This window comes from Lathyrus oleraceus, chromosome 3 (genome assembly GCF_024323335.1).
Source record: "Lathyrus oleraceus cultivar Zhongwan6 chromosome 3, CAAS_Psat_ZW6_1.0, whole genome shotgun sequence".
In the NCBI taxonomy this organism is placed as follows: Eukaryota; Viridiplantae; Streptophyta; class Magnoliopsida; order Fabales; family Fabaceae; genus Lathyrus; species Lathyrus oleraceus.
The window spans coordinates 15,186,158-15,209,324 of NC_066581.1; the positions used below are offsets into that span (position 1 = coordinate 15,186,158).

General features: G+C 34.4%; 1 protein-coding gene and 2 non-coding genes across 7 annotated transcripts; 1 reads left to right on the top strand and 2 right to left on the bottom strand.

Annotated features, from left to right (window-relative positions):
• The first annotated feature begins 12,991 nt into the window (after positions 1-12,991).
• LOC127132147 (putative glucose-6-phosphate 1-epimerase) lies at positions 12,992-16,621 on the top strand. 5 transcript variants are annotated; one of them, XM_051061030.1, is made up of 10 exons: positions 12,992-13,184; positions 13,698-13,823; positions 14,411-14,639; positions 14,798-14,872; positions 14,964-15,020; positions 15,124-15,287; positions 15,453-15,587; positions 15,675-15,777; positions 15,905-16,004; positions 16,207-16,621. In XM_051061030.1, exons 3-10 carry the CDS (start codon positions 14,529-14,531, stop codon positions 16,413-16,415), a joined length of 954 nt encoding a protein of 317 aa, XP_050916987.1. In that variant the 5' UTR covers positions 12,992-13,184; positions 13,698-13,823; positions 14,411-14,528; the 3' UTR covers positions 16,416-16,621. The 5 variants fall into 5 exon arrangements, with proteins under 5 accessions (XP_050916987.1, XP_050916985.1, XP_050916984.1 ...); XM_051061028.1 differs by lacking the exon at positions 12,992-13,184 and adding an exon at positions 13,252-13,605; XM_051061027.1 differs by lacking the exon at positions 12,992-13,184 and adding an exon at positions 13,252-13,428.
• Positions 16,622-22,527: 5,906 nt separating this feature from the next.
• On the bottom strand, positions 22,528-22,608 carry TRNAL-AAG (transfer RNA leucine (anticodon AAG)). The gene has a single exon. It is a non-coding gene; the product is annotated as a tRNA-Leu (tRNA).
• Positions 22,609-23,009: 401 nt separating this feature from the next.
• TRNAL-AAG (transfer RNA leucine (anticodon AAG)) lies at positions 23,010-23,090 on the bottom strand. Its single transcript has one exon. It is a non-coding gene; the product is annotated as a tRNA-Leu (tRNA).
• Between the last annotated feature and the right edge of the window lie 77 nt (positions 23,091-23,167).

A 23,167-nucleotide genomic window follows, 5' to 3' on the forward strand; every position in this document is an offset into this window, starting at 1 on the left:
CCCCGGTGTACTTTGTGGCCTTCTACCCAGCAACCGGTAGTTGTAAGTCCTATTTCTGTGGTTTTATACCCAATAACCGGTAGATGTAATCCCCTCTTTGTTGGTTATCTTTATCCAATATTCGGTATTGATATTCTTTCGTTTTTGAGTATACCACCCGGTAACCGGTGATATGTCTCTTGGATGATTGCTTTTTTCAAGCAATTTATCCCCCGCCGAGTCATTTTTCATTTACCCTTGTTTGGTAATGATTGTTTCTCCTTCTGATTGGTCATCATTTTATACCCAGTAACCGGTATCCCGATGTCCTTTCTTTTTGGTCGATTTATCCTTTATTAACCCAATAACCGGTTGTGGATAATATTCCATACGAGTATGTTATCTATGTTCTGACGGTAATAGATAATATATCTCATGCGCTCTTCAGTCGAAGTCTTTTTCTTCCCTAGTCGAGTAAGATTCGTATTTCCTTGTGAAATCGAATGTCCATCCTGTAAGTTGAGTTTGCTTTTTCAGCCCTCCTTTCGGATGATGAGTGTCTTGGATGTGTTCCCAATTCACGTCTGGTTGGTCACCTATTATATGCCCATTAACCGGTATCCCTGGTGTTGCTTCCTTATGCTCCCTATTATGACTTTTTGTTCCCCTGTGGAGTCAGACTTTTCCTGAGTTGAAATGTGCCTTTTGGGTCCTTCTCAGATGTTTCGGATGATTGATATCTCTCACCCTTATACCGGTCTTAGATATCCTTCCTCCATGAGCATGTTGTTCTCTCACCCAGTAACCGGTGTTTTGATAACATGTCCCCCTTTGAGTTTATTACCCAGTAACCGGTAATATCTCGTTGTTTTCCTCCTCGACTGAGTCCTTTGTGGACGTCCTCGTCTGAGTCCGGATTTTTATCCGAAGTATCCTTTGCGGATAGTTTTGCTGTATTGGCATATTCCCCAAAGCACGCATATTTGCGTCAGCTCGAGTCTTTCCATTGATTTATTTTCATGGAATCCCTTCGTGTCTCCCAGCAAGTTTCCAAGTCGTGACCTACTCACGCATTTTTACCCTATTTTCCCCAGAGTCTCGGTCTCCCTTGTGAGTGTGTTACTCCTACGAATTTTTCAGTTTTCTTCTGATTTCGTTTTCCTTCGTGGCAACTATTTACCATGAAGATTTTATCTTTTGCATGCATACTTTTTTCATCATGAGGTCTCTTAGGGACCAAAATTCGTCTCTTTGTTATTATTTAAGCCCATTCTACCTCGTCGAGATGAAGATTTTAACCTTCATATCTCCGTCTAGAATGACCTTAAATAGGAACATCTGTAAGACCCTAATTTTGACCCTAAGATCCCTCATGGCATCATATCATTTGCTCTATGCATTACCTCAAGGGTCATAGCATGTGTGGCTCCTTAACCCTTGGGTTAGGACTTGTGTGAGTTGGTTTGAGACCACCAAGCATGCTTGTATTGTATATTATTGCTTTTCTTACTTTGTTTACTAACCAAAAGCATAAAAATATGTCACTAACCTTTTTTGTTTTGAAGCTCAAGTGATCATGTGCTCCTATGCTCCTAGGAGGCTCCTAAGCTCAATGAAGTGGCTAGATGAAGATGAGAACAAGCATGACAATGGTTCACAAATCTATCAATCATCATATATGTCTCCCAAGTATCTCAATTTTCCAATTTGATAAAGATAAACCAAAGGGCTTGAGGATTGTTTCCCAAGGAAACCCTAATTCAATTGTGCATTGATTGTGCCTTGCTCATGAAGCAACCTCAACCTATGATCAAATTCAATCAAGGGAAGTTCTTTAATTCATTATTTTATGCATATATGAGCCTATGTGAGTATCCTCAATCATTTATTCATCAAGATTTGAAATTTGGCCTTGAGAAGTTGACCAGTCAAGTCACCTGACTAAACTGAAGATCACTGAGACACAACTTGGGATGTGTTTTCAAATGAAGATGACCCCAAGCAAAAAACTGTTCTTAAGAACCATATGAACAACTCTAATGTTCATCAAAAATCCATTTGAAACTTGGAAGGCCATCATTCATTTCAAAACATTATAGGTCCTTTTGACTGAAACCCTAATTTTGGGTCAACTTCCCAAGGACCTAACTTCTTTATTTTTTATGATTTTGAGGTGAGACCAATTTCATTAGAAAGCTTAAGATGTATAATTCAAATGCTATGTTGGACAAAGTTTCATAATACTAAAATAAACACATGTGATAATACAAAACATTATAGGTCACTTTGGACCAAAACCATTGAATTTGAAAATTTTCCAACTTCAAGTGCCCATAACTTTCTCATTAAAACTCCAAATGATGCAAAATTTAAGTCCAAATTAATCACCTTGAAAATATCTACAACTTTGATGTTTAAGGTTTTTCCATTTGAGGCTTGCATCATTGAAACATAAGGGCTTGAAGTTGCTCACTTTTGGCAAAAAAATTCAAAGGGAACCTAGACATGTTTTGTACCCCAAACTTCAAAGTCAGTTTTCAGAAATTTCCAAACTCCAAATGAATTTTTTCCCAACATGACTTTTGTTCCTTATGTCAAGAGCTTTCCAACCATTACTCACATGACCATTTTTGGATTTTCCATGTGGGAGTTTTGAAGAGATGAATGTTTATGTGCATTTTGGTAATTCACATCATAACTTGAAATGCAAGCAAATGACAGGACTTGTGCACGTCCAATTCACTTGAAAATGACTTCAGCATGCATTTCCATTCATCCTTGGGCTTTGCAAGCGCCTGTACAGGCCCATGCATGAAAGATCCAATTCTCATGCACACGAGCAAATCACCTCTTTGCATCAAGCCCAACTATAAATAGAAGCTCTTCCTCATTCAAAAGACAACCTGAAGGAGATCTGAAACGCTGCAAAATTCAAAACCAAACCCCACTCAAAGGAATTTCAGTTCTCACTTTTCAATTTCAAGCTTGAATTTCAACATCATTAGTTGATCTTCAAGTCTTAATTCCTTAGCCTTGCATCATCATCACATCTCCGGATCAAAATTAGATCAAGAACTTGAGCAAATCGTGATGTTCAAAGCTGCATTTCAGAGGTATATCACTAAACTATTTTGATCTGGATCTTGAAATACAATGTGAATTGCTTAAGTTTGAACTGCTTTCTGAAGTCCTCGAGCAAGAGGCAGGTCAGTGGTGGTCTTAATTTCATGAATCGTGCCATTTCAGTTTGTGTACCTTGATCTTCAAGCTCTGATTTCTCATTAAATAGAAACATTGAGGAAGATCCAAGGTTACAGGGGTGATGTACATCACCCCAAATTCATTTTGATAACCTACTTGTTTATTTCCATTAAGTTTTAAAAACTTGCGCGTGGTGGCCGGAGTTGGTTCTCTGGCCGGAGAAGATGGTGGTTTCCACCACCATCCCCACGTGGATGCTTCTGGTCCTTTGGATCTTGGCAAAATGTTATAATCATGGCCATTGATTTGTTTGACTTATTTTAATTCCAAATGTGATGCGCTTAACTTGAGAACATGGCATGACTGCGCCTCTGAGTCGTGTGATGATGCCCGTCAATTAATGAGACGGATCCAATGGGCGCTGATTTTTGATATTTTCTATTTTCTGTTTTAATTTCTTTTAATTCCTTTTATTTTCAAAAATTCATAAATATTTTATTTGAAGTCACAAAAATATGAGACCAATACCAAAATTTCTCTTGAAAAATCTAGTTTCATAATCTGATTTTTAATTATTTTTGTGACTTCATTTAATATTTTTTATGAATTATTTGGTTTTCAATAGTTTTTAATTCATTTAAATACTTTTTGATATCTGAAAATTCCAAAAAAAAATTCTTAACACATATGGATCATGATAAGTCTATGAAAAATAGTCTCATCAATTTCTTAATTGATTTGAGATTTTAATTCATATTGTGTTATTTTTATTGTTTTTAATTGATTTTAAATAGTTTCTGATTTCAAAAATTGTTGAGAAAATTTGTCAAACCTTGTTTGACCATGTTAGACCTATGAGAATTTAATTGGACTTATCCAAGTTGATTTGAATTGAATTTGAGGTTTGACCATATTTTGTCCATTTTAATTTTGCATTTATTTTAATTCCAAAAATACCAAAAAAAATATGTTTGACTTGTTGACTTCTAATCTTCATTTCTCTTCTGTTTTACCTTGGTTGGTGATGATTTGATTCACATTTGATCATTGTGTTTTGACATTTGAATTCTCCTTTTATTCATTTCATCTTCATGTCACTTCTTGTTATTTTGGCCAATGAGTTAATGTCTTATGGTTGGTCTTGACATATGAGAGGCTTAACCTTCTTTGATCCAAATCAAACTCAATTTGATCCATGATCAAGTGAGTTGCTTTGTGTCCAAGATAGGTTGCTTCTTGGTCAAACAAAAAATCTAAAGTCCATACAAGGCCTTTCCTCTTTTCTTTTGGCATGGCAAGTTATAGGAGTTTGGCTTACTAGTCATGGTCTCTAACTTGTGTTTATTTGCCTATAGTTTTATTGATCAGCCTCAGATAGGTGTGACTACTACATTAGTCCACTTACGATTGCTTAACATACTGCTAAATTGTCTTATGACACACTAACATAACCTCTAACTACTAAATTTAATTTGAGCATTTAATTTCTTGCAATTTACTTTAATGCAATTTACTTTCTTGCTCATTTATTCATATTGCTTTTCACTTTGCTAACTTGAGCACATATTTTATATTTATGCCATTTTCCTTTTGCTCATTTGAGCTCATTATTGTATATAAATATATTGTTGCTTTGTGTTTGTTTTGTCTTTGTTTGTGTGAACCCAATGCAAAAAGGATAAAGGACTTAGAATTAGGACCTTACCTATGCCTAAAGGAGTTCAAGAGCAACTAGGCCTCATGCCTTTAGAATGCTAAACTTGTTGAAGAGAAACTAGGCCTCATGCCTTTAGAATGCTAAATCTTAAAGTTGACTTCAAAGGACCCCTAATCTAAACTCATTCTTTGTCCATTCCTCTTATTATATGGTGAACTTTTTGATGTTTGTTCTTGTGTGATAAGGATTCCATCTTGAGATAGTAGGAAGGACCATTGTCATGAGTAGCCAAGTTAAGAGAGACAAGCCAAATGGAGATCCTAGGAGCTTGAATATATAATTGTGTGATTGCTTGTTGCTTGCTATGTCCAAAGGAAAGGAGCATCTTGAATCATCTCTATAATTTCAAGAAAAGGAACTCCAAGGGTTTTATCTCTTCTCTTATCTTGGCATGCTTTAGGACTAGCCCTTCTCTTCTTCTCCTCATTCTAACCCAAGTCAAACTCTCTTCTTGTGCAAACTTTGACATTGTTTTCAAATTAGAAACCTAGGCCTTATGCCTTTGACTTTTCAAACTCTTTTTACTAATACTCATTATGAGTGAATCTTAATCATACTTTGACTTCATTTTGTAAATACTTCTAACTTGTAAATACAACTCACTTCAAGTTGTTTTTGTGGTTCCAATGGCCACCTTTATTAAAACCTTTTCATAAACATTAGTCATAGGTTTGAGTTATCATAGTGGTTGATGTAAACCCCACCTTATCCTTAGTGATTGGACTATAAGTCTTCCATACTTATTATAGGGTTAACCCCTCACTAGTATGTTGAAGCTCTCCTCACATGGTGGATTTTTGGTTTAGGTTGAGTTTTCTCCCTTTGATAACAAAAGACCTTAAGGCTTTTGATCAAATCAATTCACCAATCTTTGTGATTTCTACCCCGAACTATGACGTTTTGATCCTACTTTTGTGTTGGTACGTAGGCAATGGGTTCATCCATTCAAACAACAAAATTGTAAATATAATCTATTCTTTTCTCATCCCCCCAATCTTTTGCACATATTTTCACAAAATACCCACCTACAACACACATTTGCAAAAAGGGCTCCGTTAGAGTACTAAGGATGTTTTAGGTGCGTAAAATCTTCCCATTTCATAACCAAACCCCTTACCTAGATCTTTGACATTTTTATTAGTTTTTTATTTGATAAAACTTCTTACTTGGTTTTTGTTCGCTTTTTAACCTTTCCTTTGGATAAATAAAAGTGCGGTGGCGACTCGAATTGTATGTTTACTTTTGATTTAGTCAATAAATCTAAAGGTAACGAATACCCCGCTACATTCAACATACATCATTCTATTAAGATTTTTCAGTGTGATTTTGTGTGAAAATCAATTTCCTCTGTTTTGAGTGTTCATAGTCTTGCTACAAATTTCTCACATCTTCAACTTCAATTGAGTTCAGATCATGATAACTAGAGTTCTGAAATTGATTGAAGGAGGAGAGTACTTGAAACTAATCATTCTTGGAGATCTTTTAGAGTTTTTCAGGTTGTTAGCAAGAAAAAAATATTATCAATGGTGGTGACAAATTCCATTGGAAAGAAGTAGGTTATTCTCTCCAACATTGCCTTAGTAATAACTGAGTGGAAGGCTATAAATAAGGCGAAGTTCTTATCGGATCTTCGAACAATATCAACGCTCAAGGAATCGGTAGGATCAAGGGGTTGATAGATACACACGAAGGCTTGAAGCATAATTAGTGTTATTGGAAGGTTCAAACATATTCGAGTAAAGATTACGCAGAAGAGTTTAGCAAGTTTTCAATATAGAAGTCGAGATCTAGATTAGGAGGTTCATTTTTTCAGCTGTAAATTATGGATTGGTGATTGTATGAACTCTCGAAAATATTTGTCAAATAACAAGGAACTATGTAGGTTCCATTGGGAAACCACTGAAAGCGAGGACGAATACAAAAGTACTATAAATCTCGGTGTCATCTCTCTAACTCTACTCTTGCATTTATATTTGTAGTGTTTGCATGCTTGACTTTTCAATTCCTTAGTATTATATTGTTTTGCTCTTGAAGCTACTAATTATATAAAGCTTAGGTTTTGTTGGAATTGGACAACTAGTCAAGCTAGTATTGTGATTGATAAATCTGAAAACTGATTGAATCTAGTATTTCACATTGAATCAATTGTGTACACTCTTTGTGACTACACAACTTGAATCAATTCATACCAAATATTTCATTATTTCTAATCTTGGATATTTGTGAAAAAAACGGTGTGTTTTCTTAATCATAATCAATTGTATAATTTTCATTTTCGCTTCAAACCTTCAGCGCATAACTCATTTTTGAAAATACTATGATTTTGGAAAATGGAGGTTGCATTTTTTATTTTGGTTTGTTCATCCCCCTCTAGACAATTTTTCTACTTCCATATTCACACCCAACAACATCGACATCTAAGCAACACATCATGAGTATGATATAACCTAGCTTACTCCTCTTATAGTATCTCTTGATGAGTTGGACACAATGGATCTCCTAGAGCAGCATGCACCATATATGGATATGACACCCTGAAGAACCACCTGATGTACCCGTCTACATAGCTCCAGTCCCTCCCAGCTATGCTACTCTGTGCCTTTTCTGGTACCAGATATTACGATAATCATCAAACATGGCATACATATCTCTACGTGTCATAGCGGGAGGAGCAAAGACATCATGGTGTTCGGAAATAGTCTGGGTGTAGTCGAACTGTCGTATGACGCACTTAGGAAGATGAGGAAATGTCACACGTGAGCCTCAAGCCAATCATCATGAGTATAACACAATATTGTCGAATGACACTAAGGTGGCACTAGATTATCTTCCTGAGGTCCCTCCAGTGCATGGGGTGGCACTGATGCCTCAGGTACCTCTAGTGACTCGGGTACCTCTGGTGCCTAAATAGATGAAACATGTTGCCTATAGGAAGATGGAGGCAGTGATGTGTCACTAGGTGATACATGTCTCCTACGGGAAGAAGAAGGTGGAGTAATATGAGACCTAGAAGTCGTCGCCTCCGCATCAACCTGGTTAGAGTGAACATGTGTAGCACCCCAATTTAATTAGTCGTTTATTTATTTATTTAATTAATTTAAATATTATTTGGTTATTTCTGAGTGGTTTGGCCGTTGAGTGGAAATTTCGGGGAAATGTGTTAATTAATTAGATTTTAGTGGAATTAGATTAATTAGAATATGAGAAATTGGTGGAATAGTAAGAGTTGGGGAAGTTTTATAAATAATTGAAATTAGATGGTTAGTGGAGAGAGGCTTATGTTTAGTTTGATCAAATTTATTATTAAAAGAAATTTAATTAGGTTATAATATATATATTTAGAGAATTATAAGAAATATGGGTTTATAGCATTTTGTTAGTAACGTGAAAAAAGAGAAGAAAAAAGAGCAAGAGTCTTGGAGAGCTAGGACTTTGGGAGAGGAGACCGTAGAATATTTCTTGCTTTGCTTGCTGAATTTACAAGGTAAGGGAGGATTATTCATCTAAGGGTTCCTTAATCATGAAAGGGTAGAGAGGTTTCCCTTAACCTCCAATATGATTTTTTCCCTTTTTCCATTGATGGATTATTTTATGTATTGATTGATATGAATCTGTTTAATCATCTGTGTTGATCTAAAATTTGTGCTATGTAAATGAGGTGATCATTATTTATGTTAAAATGTTCATAAGCATGATGTTTAGTATAAAATTGAGGGTTTTATAGCATGAATATGATTCTGATTTCTATAAAGAATTGATGGGATGCAATGTTGAATTGATGATAAATAACATGATTAATATGTTACGATGATGTGTGTATCAATTTTGTGATGATTTGGCCTTTTTGGAGTGGAGAATTGAGGTTTGTTTGTTACAGGAATGACATACGTCATCCTAATGACGGGTAGACCGTCATGTATGTGAAAGGGTCGACGTGCATCAACGTAATGTGTTTTGTGTGTGACGGGCAGGTTGAGAGATGACAGGTAGGTCGTCGTTTCCCTAACGACTGTGTTGGTCTGGGAGTTGGTCGTGTTGGTCCTATCAATCATAATTGATGCGCCAAAATTGGTTTTTTGTGTCGATTGTGACGTTGATGAAATATTGCTGCTATTTTGCACTTTTGAATGTGTTAGGTGATTTAATCGGTGTGCTCCAATTTTGACAGATTGTGTGATTAAACGATTGTTGTTAATTGATATTATTCATAAATGAATGTTATGTGTAATTGTGGATATATGTTCAATGTGTGAATATATATGGTGAAAATGCAAGAACAATTATGTGAATTATTGTACATGCTTGTTGAGGAATTGTTGAGATGAGTAGTTCAGAGTGAGAACTACTAGAGATGCATTGAATGCATACTTGTTTAGAGTCAGAGTGGGGTTGTATTCATTATTATGTTATTGTTATTATCATTTTATTGTTATAAGCCATGCATCATATGTTGTTGTTATTGTTGTGAAAGAGGCGAGTCACGAGTTCAAAGAGGGCACTAGTGAATTTTTCCAAGATCAGAGTGGGGGCTTTAAGCTTAGAGTGAGGGCTCAGGGTTCATAGAGGGGACCCGATTTGTATGAAGAAAATCTGTTGAGTCGGTACCGCATGCATGATTTAAGTCGATGTTGCATTGCATTATATAATCATTATGCATATGATATGTTTGAGTGTTGTTGAATAATCTCGTATGGGTTCATATGATTTTGAATGTGATGAATAACATTGTGATTGGTGATTGATCGTGATGTGGGTGAAATATGAATACGCGGTATTGTGGTGCATGCTTGATATGTGTATGATTTGTGATGTGTGAATCGACCCTGATTATTTTGTACACCAATTATCATTTGTATGTATTCTCACCCCCTTTTGTGTTGTTGCGTATGTGCTCCTCTGGAGTACAGACAATCAGGTACCTGAATAGGAGCTTTATGTATAAGACGATGTTGTGCCTCTTTAGTTGCTTGTCGATCGAGTCAATAGTTTGAGTCGTTATGATATGTAACACGAGGGGAACAAGTTGTTCTTTTACTTTTTTCTTATGTTGTATATCTTTCCTTTATTTGGATATTAAAGTACTTTTCAAACTTATTATGGTGGTGGTTTTTTATGTTGACTATTCATAATTTTCGTTGTTTATCAAATTATTCAATTTTCAATTATGTGGTTCATGTATGTTTTATTGATGTATGAGTAACATCCTGCTTGAAGGATTTATGTGTTATACATGTTATATATAATTATTTTTCGAATCGGGAAGTATGGTGTTACAACAGGAGCCTTAGTGTAATACCCTAACTCCAAACCACGAAAAATGAAACAACTACACACATAGGGTGTCACTTAAACACAATATAAACATGCTCTGTAACACGGGTATTCAAAAACATGCATTAAGTTAAACACATGGCATCACATGCTCACCTTAGCATAGGCTCATCGCAGCATAATCAATTAATAGAAAAAATTCAAGAAATAAATAAGTCTCATGACATAAAACATAGTCACGACAAAATACCTTCAACACCACCAACACCACAAATAGTAACGAAATCAAATGAACCGTTCACCCGCCCAATGTTACAGATCAGAGCAACGAAATACTAAATAAACGCATAAAACATGAAAAGGAAGAACAACCTCTACGCTATCCTTCGGCCTCTAAGAAGCTATTCAGATACTTGCTCGTATGTACCCCAAGAAGGAGCATAGAACCACAAAAACAACAAAAAGGATGAGAATATGCTCATAATAATTAGCAATGCAAAAGTATGCAGGGTAGCTTAAACAAGTAACAATAATTATCCAATACAGTCCAATTGCATACATCACCAAAGCATTCTCAATCACCAACATTAACATAGTCATTCAATTCATATACAAATAATGAATGCAATGAAATCAACACCACGATTCAACAATGCGTGTGGTACCATTGTGGACAACACAAGTCCATCTCGCTCCTGAATCCCACCATAGGACCGGGGCACACCAAATCGTTACCATCACTATAGGTAACACTCTACCGATTCTCATACGGAAACAACTACTCACTCCTGAATCCACACCATCAGACCAGAGTATACCAAAACTGGACCGTAGTCTGTACACCATGATGCATAACACATGCAACTATACACTAAGTAAGGCCATCAACACAACATACATGATCATGCTCAATTATGACTCGCCATTATATAATTTATACACACATGACAACCACAACATTCATCAATATTTTACAACATCAATTCATCATCGTATAACATCATTTATGCATAATATTATATGCACAACAATGACACACACATAATACCCTCATAAGTAAAGCACACCATTCATACTTTCCATATATATGTTTACTCTTTGAAACATTATTGTAAGTTAGGGTTACACGTCATCTATCCAACACTTCGAAATGCGCCTCAATCCGAGTCATGAAACTCAAGTTACGCTAAAAAATGTCTCATTTGATATAAAATCGAAGGAGCTGCTATGGCTCGTAGCACTCCCCGTGCCTCAATCTGTCGTCTCTATCAGCCATAATGTCTGTATGTAAACCAGACTGTGTACAATTAGTACAAACAACCCTACATACTAGGAAAGCAAAAAAAAAAACAGACAGATAAAATACGAAGATGCATCTCCGGTTCCTAGGAATCCAAACATTAAAAAATTACGGAGATGCATCACCGATCCTTAGAATCCAAACGTTGAAAAATTACGGAGGTGCATCTCCGGAATTTCTTGCAACTTTTATTTTCATCAATGGCGTTGATGCAGACCAACAAACCCCAAAAAATAATGCATCGATCGTTACTTTTAACTATAAAACACATTTCTCATACTATATCAACTATCAAACATGCATTATCTATGTATTTCAATGCATAATCATCAATTTCTACAAGTTTACACAAAAAACTTAAAAAAGTTTACAATAATAAAAAAGCTTACAAAAAATTAGGAATCTTTGAAGTTGATGTAGTTGAATGAGTTTTTTGATGTCGTCCGGTGATTGTTGAAGAAACTTTGGTGTTACTTGATTGATTTGGAGACAATGTGATTTTGAGAGAATTTGAAAAAAAGACTTTGATTTTTTAACAAGTGAGAAAGAAGAAGGGTTCTAATGCGTTATGTATTAGCAGTGTCCAGAAATGCATCTCCGTAATATTTACGAAGATGTTTCTCCGTAATTTTTTCACATCACATAATTTTTATTGACTTAGAATATATCCGGAGATGCATTTTCTAAATGTTTGAATATTTTTATATTTTTTTTACGTAATGGTCTAAGGCACATTAAAAAATTTCCAAATTTAAATCCATTCGGACTTTCCATCGAGTTCAACCTATGAAAGTTACTATCAAACCCAACCCATTATAACTCCACGTTCTTCTGATGACCATTCCTCTTTTAACCATGCTTTATTAAAAAAAATTCAAATGATCCGGTTCGGTACTTTCAGAATCAAATCAACACAAAAAATAGAAAACACTATCAGTACTATAAGGTACCCAGCATATGAATCTATTCCTACTTTCATAAAAAGATTCCACCTTTAAATTCTTGACTTGACTTATTGTCTCCATTGTATCCTTATACTCTCTAATACCTTATACAAAAAGATAAATAATTAATCTTATTTTTACTAAAATTTTCCATAAATATTAAATGTTAATTGTTTTATCTAATAATATAATAGTCAAAATTTAAATTAATAAAAATAAATAAATAAAATATTATAGATTTTAATATCTCACGTCTCAACAATGTGAGTGTCAATCAATCTCTACGTCTTCAAATTATGATTTAATTTAATTTAAAGTTTAATTAAAACATACATAAATTTATTAAATATTTTAAAAAATTGATTTTTATGTTAATCATTTATAAAATAATGCAAATGATTTATAAAAAAATTTAGATGGATGATTATAATAAATTGACATAATTAATTTCTTTTATTTAATATTTCAATAAATTTAATTTTTTATATTTTATATTTTAAATTTGTCATTACTAATAATTCAAAAAAAAAAAAGAGCAAGTGTTTCCATCATGATAGAGAAAAGAAAAATAAGACAAATTTTAGATAAACCCGGAATTTAATTGACAAATCCATTTTCCACAACACATTAGTATAAAACCGCAAAAACCTCAACACATACGCATTTTCTTATAATAATACTATGATTATGATGTGAATAATGTGATAGCTAAGTTCACCATTCAAATTTATTTTCGACTTCATCCTCAACCACCACACTCCAAAACCTAAACGTACCTTTCATCCTCAAACAAATTATTTTTTAATATTTTACTCTTTTTTCAACAATAAAAACTATTATACATTCAAATTATTACAGGAATTTTATATTAAACAATGTTAATTATTTGTTTGTTTGTACATGTGTTTCTGTGTTTGTGTACATGTTATGTAATCTTAGATTGGATCTGTTTTGTAATCAACACAACACAACATAGTTTACAATTTACGAAACCGGTTTTTTCTCCTTATCTTAAGGTTGTGTGTAAATTCAATGTTTATCCCATTTTCCCATAATATTGCCACCTACTGCTATCAGTTGTTGATGTAGTTTTATTTTTTATTGTTTTTCAAATCTTGGGTTGGTTGAAAGTTTTTAACTTTTCTTAATTCATATGCAAGTTTTGTGTTTGATTGAATGCTTCTATGAAAAGGGTACCTTTCAACTTTATAGTTCTTTGTTTGTCACACATCTCAACACTTCTATCTCTATCTCATCCATTTGGCTTGTTGCATTTTTTTAACAGGTATTGGTTCTTCTTGTCGTTGGATGCTTGAATTCTGAACATATTTGACAGCAATCATGCATTATCATTCAAGACCTTGTGTCGATTTGCGCGTTCTGCTAGAATTACTGGTTCAAGATTGCTAAGGTAAGTACACTTTTTGAATGCTTGATTTGTAGCAATGTCTTGAGTTTGAGTTGATTTTTTGGGTCCTAACCTCATGGTTCCTAGAGGAAGAGGGCTATGTAGTCGGGAGTTCGTCAATTATGCTTCAAACTCGTGGGTTTGAGGGTATTTTGTTGTAGTATTTTCCATAAGTTGCATTTTTCTTGAAAGGACTAGTGTGATTGTCATTATTATTTTGGTTATATTCTTGATTCTTGAAGAAATTTATTTTTGTTATGTGTCTCGGTGTTATGCATTGCGTAAAAGTTGTTGAATCTTTCCAAGTTCCTTCGGCATATAATTGTCTTTCTCTGCTCTGAATCGGACAAATTTCAAAGGACATGTTTTGGTGTGTGCCAGGTTGATTAATATTCAATTGCCAAATGTTTTTGTTTTTGCCTTTCGGGGTTTTAATGGAATTTTCGCATACACCCATAGTTTCATGTTTTTTAAAATAGGTATATTTGGGGCTCCTTGATCTGAATCATACCGCTGAGGATAGATTAGGTGAGTAATTGTATTGAGATTTTGCTTTTGATTGACAAAGCTAATTCACTTGTCTGTTTCAGTTAAGTGTGGACTCTGGATGCCTCTACAATCTTAGGCTTTGGCGTGTTCCGAATTCAAGATACTTTTTATTAGATTTTGCTCGGCGAGTAGAGAAATAGAGGACCTAAATTAATTTAGATGGGGCATTCTGCAGCAGTATGGGACTTCAGAGCAGCAACTGAAATTACAAAGGATCAGAATGGAATTGGTCAAGTTGTGCTTCGGACTCCACAAGGCGCTTCAGCACGGGTGAGAAGAACTTGTTGATTGACGAGTTTGCATCAGTTTTAACATTTGATGAAATTGTGATTTTATCATTGATAAGGAAAACTTGGTTCATATATTTCTAGTTTGAGCTTATAATTGAAGTGGTATTAGGAAGATTAACTGTCTTTTCTTGAAATTAGGTGAGCTTACTTGGAGCACAGGTCACTTCATGGCGTAATGAGCAGGGGGAAGAACTTCTATTCACAAGCAGCAAGGTGTGCAAATATAGAATTGTAACCAATTTTACTTTGTAAAGTGGTAAACAGACATATTTTATTACTTTCTCTTGTTTGCAATTGATTGTAGACAATTTCGAAGGCGCTGAAAGCAACACGGGGAGGAATTCCTATATGTTTTCCACAGGTATTTATAATTACTCATTATTTTGAATATTCAGCCTCAATCTTCTCAATAAATGTTAACATGTACAACTCATATAACTTGGAGCTAAATTTGTATATAATAGTTTGGAAACTGTGGATCTCTGGAGCTGCATGGATTTGCAAGAAATAGAATGTGGGCAGTCGATGAGAATCCTCCTCCTCTGCCTGCGAATGATTCCAGTGGAAAATCCTTTGTCGACCTGCTACTCAAATCATCTGAAGAAGACATGAAATGCTGGCCACATAGGTACTAACTTGAATGCCGTAAAACCACTGCTCAAAGTAGTCATTGCTGTTTTTCTTTTCTACCATTTGATTGTTTTGAAGCTGAACTGTATCTGATATTACTTTTCCCAATTGTTGGAAGCAAATTTCGAATCACATTAAGCTAACAATTACCTAATTGTACCAGTTTTGAGTTCCGCCTTCGAGTGTCTGTTACGAAAGATGGAGACCTATCCTTAATATCACGAATCAGGAATATCAACGGAAAGCCATTTAGTTTCTCATTCGCATATCACACATACCTACTGGTTTCTGACATTAGGTATGAATAATGCTTTCTTGTACTTGGCATTAACATTAACATTCTGTATAGTGAGATAATTAGCATTCACATTAACATTCTGTATAGTGAGATAAGGATTGAAGGTCTCGAGACACTTGATTACCTGGACAATCTTTTCCAAAAAGAACGTATTACAGAACAAGGAGATGCGATAACATTTGAATCCGAGGTACATGTTATGGGTTATTTATATGTTTAGTTACATGACACAAGTGAGTTGAAGATTTTAATTTTCGGTCTGCATTCCTAGCCTATGAATGAAGAGGTTTTCATAATTGATCCTTTCTTTCGAGCAGGTGGATCGTGTTTATCTTAGCTCCCCAAATGTAATTGCAGTTCTAGATCATGAGAGGAAACAAACATATGTTATAAAAAAGGAAGGTCTTCCTGATGTTGGTAAGCTATTTACTATTTAGCGGAACACTGTCTTTCTAGTTCCTTCAATGGCAACAACACTAATTTTCATAACTTGACTTGAAATCTAAACTAGTTTCTAAATTGTTACAGAGAATCTATGCAACACCTTTCATCCATAGTATTTAGTTTTATGGTGATTTCCTTGATATTGGTGACACCTTTGTTTGTGCTTGAATTGCAGCCGTGTGGAATCCGTGGGAGAAGAAATCGAAGGCGATGGTGGACTTTGGGGATGAGGAGTACAAACAGATGCTTTGTGTTGATGCAGCAGTTATAGAAAAACCTGTGAACTTGAAGCCTGGAGAGGAATGGACAGGGCGGCTTCAACTCTCCGTTGTACCATCGAGTTTTTGCAGCTACCATGTCGGTCTCGACAGTAGTAGCCTTTGAGAAGATGGAACTGTACAAAATATAATTTTATCAGTGTGTTACATTCTGATATGTAACTTATGGCAAATAGTAGTGAGTTGTAGGAGTATCAGGTTTTCTGCTGTCTTCTTTTTATGCCACAATGCAACTTATAGTTCTAGAAAGAAAAGCCTATTTTGTTGTGAGAATGGCTGTCGAATTTCGGATATTCGAAATGTTTTGTGTAATTCCTGAGGTGTTAAATTAATAATTATATTGGTATTCATAAATTACAAAAACAAAAAGGGTGCAATATTAGATTTGTTGGGGGCAGTTTGGGCAACGTCAATGGGTTAAACGTTAAGGACTTTAAGAGATTTTGACACACATCTCCACATAAAATTATGAGTCACTTCTTTTATATATTTAGTTGAAATGAGATTTATCCACTCACGTTTATTTCAACAATTTTTTCTCAAATATGAGTCTTCCACATTACTAGACATGATTCACACTAGAATTTCACTCTGCTCTACCACTAAGTCGAACCTAAGCTCTGATACCATTGCTCAGGAGTTTGAAGAATGTTGGGAGCGTCAATGGACCATGTATGTTAAACATTCTAAGTTAAATCTAAGATGATTCAGTAGTATCACCAAGATTCTCATCACGTGACATCTCATAATCCTAGCCACCACCGTTAGGATTCCACCTTATTACCAATGTATTTAATAATTGTCTTTAATGTGTCTTGCCTTGACTTTGCTTTTAACTTGGACCTTTCATCGTTTGAAACATGCACACAAGCCTCACAACCAAGAACTCTCTATTATAGGTAATTTATAGGTAATATGTGTAGCAAGATGTTCTGCCAAGTTGTTAGACATTTTATCTCTAAATGATTAAGACTCTTTAGTAGAAACTAGCATGTTAAGTATAATGTCCTACATTGTGTGAGACATCCTATCTCGCTCTAGGTTGCTTCACACACAAGTTGTTTATAATAATTCTCGCACATTTGAAGATTTGTTTTCCTTTTATGTACGATTAGAGATTTGATCGTGTATGCGTATTTTGGTTTAAGAAAGATTTAATCTGAATCGGTTTCATCAAGATTGAATTTGATATATTCAAGAGATTTATATATATATTCAAGATTTGATCAATTAAGATTTATAATAAACATTATTGAAGATTGATCTCATGCACTTTTGGAGGTTCAGTCGCATTCAACTTCAAACCCTATTGGATTTCTAATTAGACTATTATTACTATTTAAAAAGTTGTTCTCCTCTGTGAAGACTCGAAACTTGGATTGTTGAGATTGATGTTTTTTATTGTTAGTGAGTCTTTGTTTCTTTGGGTGTTTATTTTGTAATACTCTATTCTTGAGTCATATTTCTAAGTTAGGAGAATAAAGTATTTGATATGCATCATTACTCTACCATTTATATATTTTTATAACTGTGCAAATACTTGGGAGAGTGTTTGAGTGAAAGTGAGAGGGATCTCATATTCAGGGCAGGCCTAGATCGAAATTCATGAATAATATTGGAAAAAGATACATTGAACTGGGAGAGTTCAAATCAGACCAATTTGTACGTATGACTATTAAGAGTGAATTTTCTTTCATTGGATTAATACTCTCTAGATGTATGTTATTTTGCATAGAAAGTTACTGATTATTATGTTATTCATATTTTGTCTGTTATACATTCTAATTGTCATCATATTGTTCAAACATTGTGTGAGACATCTTGTTATCATATAACAAAATTTCAATTAGCATCAAAGCAGACACCATATTCTAATTGGGTGAGCTCCATAATTTCTCTATTTTTTGTTCAAAATGGACAATGCTAAAGAAGGAGGATACGTGAATCAACCACATATTCTCTATGGAATGGACTATGATTATTGAAAGGCTTGCATGGATGACTTTCTCAAGTCTATAGATAGTAAGACTTAGAAAGCAGTCATAAATGGATGGACACCTTCAAAGGTTACAAGCTAAAAATGGCACTGAAATTTTGAAGCTTAAGAAGGAATGTTCAAAAGGTAACTCTCGTGCTCTCAATACCATTTACAATGGAGTTGACAAAAATATCTTCAGACTCATCAACATTTGCTTCATCACCAAGGAAGCTTTGGAAACTCTCCAAGTTGAAAATATAAAGATGAAAGAAGATAAAACTATTTTTGAATTTAATTTCCTTCTTTGTGACATTGCAAATAGCTTATTTTCTCTTGGTGAAAAAGTATAAGATGAGAAGGTGACTAGAAAAATTCTCAGATCTTTTCCTAATAGGTTTGATATGAAAGTTACATCCATTGAAGAAGAACAAGATGCGATTACTATCAATGATGATGATTTGGTTTGTTCTCTCCTCACCTTTGAAATGACAATTAATGAAAAATTTGAGAAAAGGTACAAAAGTGTGGCATTCAAAGTTGATGTTGAAGAATATGGGATCATGTAGAAGATGATACTGATGATAACCTAACTGTATCTATTTCTCTTCTAGCAAAATGATTTGGTAAGGTCGTGATAAGACTTGATAGGAGATCAAGGAACAACGTCATAATCAATGTCAAAGACAATGTGCCTCAAAATGCCAAAGGCTACAATCCTCGGTACAAAGGAAAAGAAGGGGATAATCAAAACAAGGGTAAGAAAATTCAATGTCATGAATGCAAAGGCTTTGGATATATTCAGGCCGGATGTATGAACTTTCTTAGGAAACAAAAGAAGGGATACACTTCTACCTTTTCAGATGATGAATCAGATGAAGAAAGTGAAAGTGAACAAGCCAACAATGTGGTTTCCTTCATAGCTCATGTAAGATCCAAACCCATTGTGTATAGTGATGAGGAGTCAAGTGATGAAGATGTGTCTAATGATGTACTTGCAAAAGCTTACAAGTTATTGTATCTCAAGTTGAATGAAGAATGCAGAACTTGTGAAAAACAAAGAAACAAAATTAATGTCTTGCTTCAAGAAAAATCACATCTTACATCTAAAATTTATAACTTAAAGGAGAAAGTTGATCACCTAAACTCCAAACTTGAAGGTATGATCAAATCTGTACACATCTTAAATTTTGGTTATGAAACCTTTGATGAATTTTTAGGGGTAGGCAAATGACAAGAGATATGAAATAAATTAGGTTCAACTATGATTCGTTGAACTCAAAATCTAAGTTTGTTCCTCCCGTCAAAAAGACCAAGTTCATCATGTCAAACTATAAATCTCAACGTCATGTTTGACATCTTTACAAGCACTCTAATGTATATGCCAAAGAATCATAGGTGTGCCATAATTGTGGTTAGAAAAACCATAAAGTCCCTTCGGCTACAAATTGTATGGTATACCATACTACTATTATTCGCCTCTCCCCATATGGAAAACTACAAAAGACGCACGCTCTCAACAAGTGTGGAAAGCTAAAAAGGAAACTACAAGTCACATGGACTACACTTCCTTAAGAGATTCCTGTCATGAAGATTGATATTTTGATAGTGGTTGCTCCAGACACACAATAGGAGAAAATAACTACTTGAAGGATCTGGAGTTTTACTCCATAACTATGATACTTTCGGGGATTGAGCTAAAGAAGAAAATGTTGGAAATGGAAAGTTGGATTACCCAGGCCTCCTAAGTCTGGATAATGTTCTCCTTTTTTAAGATCTCATTGCAAATCTCATCAATATTAGTTAACCGCGTGATTGAGAATTGTGTGTCAATTTCAATTGTCTTAATGTACAGTCACTAACAAACGCTTGGAACATATAATAAAGGAGACCAAATCATTAGACAATTGTTATATATGGCGTCGTCAAACAAATGATCAACTTTAACCGTGCATGATATCCAAGGTGGATGAAACAAATTTATGGAATATGAAACTTGGTCATTTAAATCTCATAAGTATGAGGAAGATTGCCTCATAAAAGACCATTATTGGTCTTCCTAATCTCAAGATCGAAGAAGGGAAGATTTGTTAAGACTGACAGATAGGAAAATAGACCAAGATGTCTCACAAGAAGGTTCAACATCTTACCACCTCTAGAGCGCTTGAGTTACTACACATGGATCTCATGGTACTCATGCAAGTGTAAAGCTTAGGAGGAAGAATATATGTCTTTGTATATGTTGATGACTTTTAGAAGGGGGATTAACTTCAAAAGTATGTAAGAAGAGATTTAGGGAAGCCAAATCCATATTTCCTTGATATTTATACTAGTATTTGAAGACCCTCACAAAGGCTTAGACACAAGGATGAAGTTACGATGGAGGAATGCAAAGATGACCCAACGCCTTATTTTCAAAAGTATTCAGTGGGAGTCATACTCTTAATTCTCAAAGATGCAAGAGTAAAAAGAGATAGATCACCATTTAAATGTATGGAACACCTTCTTATCTGCAAGGATCGCCAAAATTTTCCAATCCGAGGAAAACCCTACTTCAAAGGGAACCTTTATCCTCTTCTCTCTGGATATGCTTTGAGGAAACCCTCAAATGTTGTGGGTCTCTCCATGAATAATCTTCAGCATTTATCATTGCCATATTGGTTATATTTCACCTCTGTATATGATTAGATCCGGTGGGTTAGTGGTAACAAGCCGACAATTAAAGATTGACCCTCTAAATGATAAAAAGAAAAATAAAGCTTCACCCAGTTAAATAAAGATGTGGAAACATACTTGGATGAAGAGGAATGAGAATTGCAATGGAAACAATTAGCTAAAACTAAGAAGATGACGTTCAATGATACAGATAGGCAACCACCAAAGAGAAACAAGAAGAGAAAAATTAAGACCATGGGGCACAATCCAATTTTTATTATAAAAAAAATCAAATATTATCGATCCAGATTAAAGGTAGAATATCAATCCAAAGGAAATTGACATGCCACTTCTCTTTATAAAAATGGAATTGACGAAAGTATTCAAGTGTCTTGGATAGAAAAAATGCTCCCTAGCTTGTGTCATTAGGCTGACATGATGAGAATATGTATCAAAGCGCTTTTAGGATAAGAAAAACAATTAATGCTTCTTTTTCCCACTAATTTTCAACCGATTCTGAAGCGTTTCAGTTCCACATCACATTGGACCCCCGTCTTAGAGGTCGATGTTAGATACCAAGTTTTCCAAATAATTATAATAATTAGTTATATAAGAAGATGCTTAAGCCGCACACTCCAACCTCTATCCACAATGTTAAAAATGTTGTTTATGCATGTCCTTCTCAATACCATGGAGATTAATCCTTTCATCCAATTCCTAAGTTGTAGAGTGAATGGGCATTAAAGAAAGAGATGGTCCATACCTTATATATGTTTTTAACATAATGAACACCAAGAATCTAATGGTGTTTTTTAGATGACAAGTTTTCCAAGTAATTAGAATAATTGGTGATATGAGAAGATGCTTAACCTACACAATCCAACTTTATCCACAATGTTAAAAATGGTGCTTAGGCATTTCCTATCCAATCTCATGGAGATATTTCCTTTCATCCAATTCCAAAGTTGAGGAGTAAATAGGCATTAACGAAAGAGATGATCCACATCGAATGTTGTTGAAAATATATGTCTAATATCCATCTCAGTACATGATTTTCATGTTTCTTGAAACAAGACTTGAGTAAGGTACATAAGCATGTTGTAGATATACAGGGGGTGAGTACAACTTCTATACTAAAGTTTATTGTGGAAATACTAAAGAGATAGATGTTAAAAAAGTTGGGGAAAAAACAACATGTGATGACTCTTACAAGTATGTCAGTTGAAATGGGATACACACCATAGAAGATGCAAAAAAAACTTATAACATATGCTATTCTTAATGGATCATATTCTTATCCTCTTTTTTCAATACAACAACATTTGATCGTACACCAATAGGTTGATCCATTTCAAGAACTTTGCTTGTTTCTCTTTATCTTAGTTAATAACAAACTGAAGTACGTCAAACTAGCTCGTGATATTTGCATAAATTTTCAACAAAAAAAAAACAGAGAGTTCAAATTTTTTTATACACGATTGTGATGTTTGCATCACTTTTTACCAAAAAAAAAGCAAAATATTGAGATTACGTCAAACTAGAAAAAAAAACTGAAGTTGAATTTTTTTATACACAAAAATAAGTTAAATGTAGAGAGTGGGATTTGAACCCACGCCCTTTCGGACCAGAACCTTAATCTGGCGCCTTAGACCAACTCGGCCATCTCAACTTTGGTGATTGGCCCTTACAAGTATGTCAATTGAAATGGGATACACACCATAGAAGATGCAAAAAAAAAAAACTTATAACATATGCTATTCTTAATGGATCATATTCTTATCCTCTTTTTTCAATACAACAACATTTGATCGTACACCAATAGGTTGATCCATTTCAAGAACTTTGCTTGTTTCTCTTTATCTTAGTTAATAACAAACTGAAGTACGTCAAACTAGCTCGTGATATTTGCATAAATTTTCGACAAAAAAAAAACAGAGAGTTCAAATTTTTTTATACACGATTGTGATGTTTGCATCACTTTTTACCAAAAAAAAAGAAAAATATTGAGATTACGTCAAACTAGAAAAAAAAACTGAAGTTGAATTTTTTTATACACAAAAATAAGTTAAATGTTGAGAGTGGGATTTGAACCCACGCCCTTTTGGACCAGAACCTTAATCTGGCGCCTTAGACCAACTCGGCCATCTCAACTTTGGTGATTAGCCCTTACAAGTATGTCAATTGAAATGTGATACACACCATAGAAGATGCAAAAAAAACTTATAACA